The sequence below is a fragment of the Benincasa hispida genome, chromosome 6, assembly GCF_027475165.1.
Source record: "Benincasa hispida cultivar pf3 chromosome 6, pf3_genome.v1.1, whole genome shotgun sequence".
In the NCBI taxonomy this organism is placed as follows: Eukaryota; Viridiplantae; Streptophyta; class Magnoliopsida; order Cucurbitales; family Cucurbitaceae; genus Benincasa; species Benincasa hispida.
The window spans coordinates 40,914,700-40,916,426 of NC_143483.1; the positions used below are offsets into that span (position 1 = coordinate 40,914,700).

Consider the following 1,727-nt stretch of genomic DNA (forward strand, 5'->3'; position numbering starts at 1 on the left):
AGACCAAAATAGGATTTACATCTAAGGTTTTAGATTTTGGCTAACATTTCACAAATTAGTTTTAGAAAATAGAAAATATATAAAGGGTATCCTGTGACAGAAAATAATGGCTATCAAGCTGAGTCCTCAAGAATTTAGAAACAAAGGTTGATGTTTTGATTATATGTTCTCAATTTTTGCCTTCTTGATTTGAATTATGATATCAAGTATCACAAACAATCAATTAGTACAAAACACAAACTATTTTATTTCACAAAGGCTAAACTTGCGAAAGGACCTATTTGAAGTATTCATCTTCAAATTCATTTTACCCCATTTCACTTTCCTCAAAAAACTATGCATTTAGACATTTGCAATTCAAAAATCAAGATTTGCACAATTATTTATATGAGCAAAAGAAGATTAAAAAAGAAAGAAATCAACTCAAATTGAAACTAAATGATTAGTTTTAAATTTTTAACAGTTTTAGACAGATTTACAAAATGGTCTTTGTGTTTGTCTTTTTTAGCTTAAAGATTGCAAAAGATCCCAATTAAAATTTGAATAAAATATGTAAAAAGAAAATTAAAAAACTTGAAATTCACTTAAATCTATATATATAAAATATATTTTCACATGTACAATATTGCATTAGTGAATATATATTCTCCCTAACAAGCCCTTTGGAAAAAGAAATGATATTACAAAGTAATTAATTGAGTACCTAAATTTTGATATTTTGAATTCTCATTTGCAATAATTAGCAAGAAAACGCATTCCATCAACCTGAGCTTGAAGAAACGTTATATAATCTAGGGCTTCTTCAATCAACAAAACTTCATCCTCCATAAACTCTCCTCCCGGAACCAAACTCCTCAAAACTTTGGTTCTTTTCTCAACCAATCTCTTTGCAACCGTCCTTGCTAAAGCCTTCCACGGAGGCGAGCGGCTCCTCGCCACTTTTCGACCTACTCTCCGACCCATCTTCCACAGTGTCGTCGTCGTCATCTTCTTCCTTTGGAGCTTCGCATAAATCGTTTGACGATTCGATATGGCTTCAAGTGGAGCTTGGCCTTTAATAGATTTGGCAATGATGGCTCGACTCCAAATAGTCGAGCCGTTCCTCGTTGCGGCCATCGCGTAGTCGGCCGACATCTTTATGGCTTTCTTTCTTTCTAGGATGTTCATGTTTGTGTTTGAAGAAGTGGTTGACTTAAGACCTACCAACCATTTCTTGAGAAACTGTTGTTTGAGCTTGTTGGGGTTGGGCATTTTTTTGAAGAAAAGAAAGATAGTAGAGGAAAGATTGGATTTTTAAGAAGAATTTAGGGTTTTAGAAGAGAATTAGGGTTGCATTGAGAGAGAGAGAAAGAAATAAGGGAAAAGGAATGAGAGATTGAAGAGATTTGCAGAAAGGGGATTTTATGTGTGTGTTAGAGATGAAAGGATGGTGGGGTTTTGAGAGAAAGACACAGCACATGGAAGCACATGGAGGATAAGGCCCACCAAACCCAAATCAACCCTAGAGAGACCATTTGGAAAAAAAAAATGTGGATAGATTGTTTAGATTTATAGTAAAAAGAATAAAAATAAACGGTTTCCCTTTATGCAATGCAAACCTAACATTAATAACAAGTTACGAATGCATACAAAGTCTACAAAGATGAGAACGATTTGACAATCTATTATACATAAAAAAAAAGACTAGATGATAAATAGAAAAGAAGGAATTTGTGTATGAAATTATA

General features: G+C 33.3%; 1 protein-coding gene across 1 annotated transcript; it reads right to left on the reverse strand.

Moving 5' to 3' along the window:
* Positions 1 to 726: 726 nt before the first annotated feature.
* On the reverse strand, positions 727 to 1,116 carry LOC120080076 (transcription factor IBH1-like 1). Its single transcript, XM_039034631.2, has one exon. The coding sequence runs from the start codon at positions 1,114 to 1,116 to the stop codon at positions 727 to 729; it is 390 nt and encodes a 129-aa protein (XP_038890559.2).
* Positions 1,117 to 1,727: the final 611 nt, after the last annotated feature.

Bases quoted from the DNA above. Each gene is read 5' to 3' on its own strand.
- LOC120080076 (XM_039034631.2), bottom strand. From the start codon at position 1,116: ATGGCCGCAACGAGGAACGGCTCGACTATTTGGAGTCGAGCCATCATT.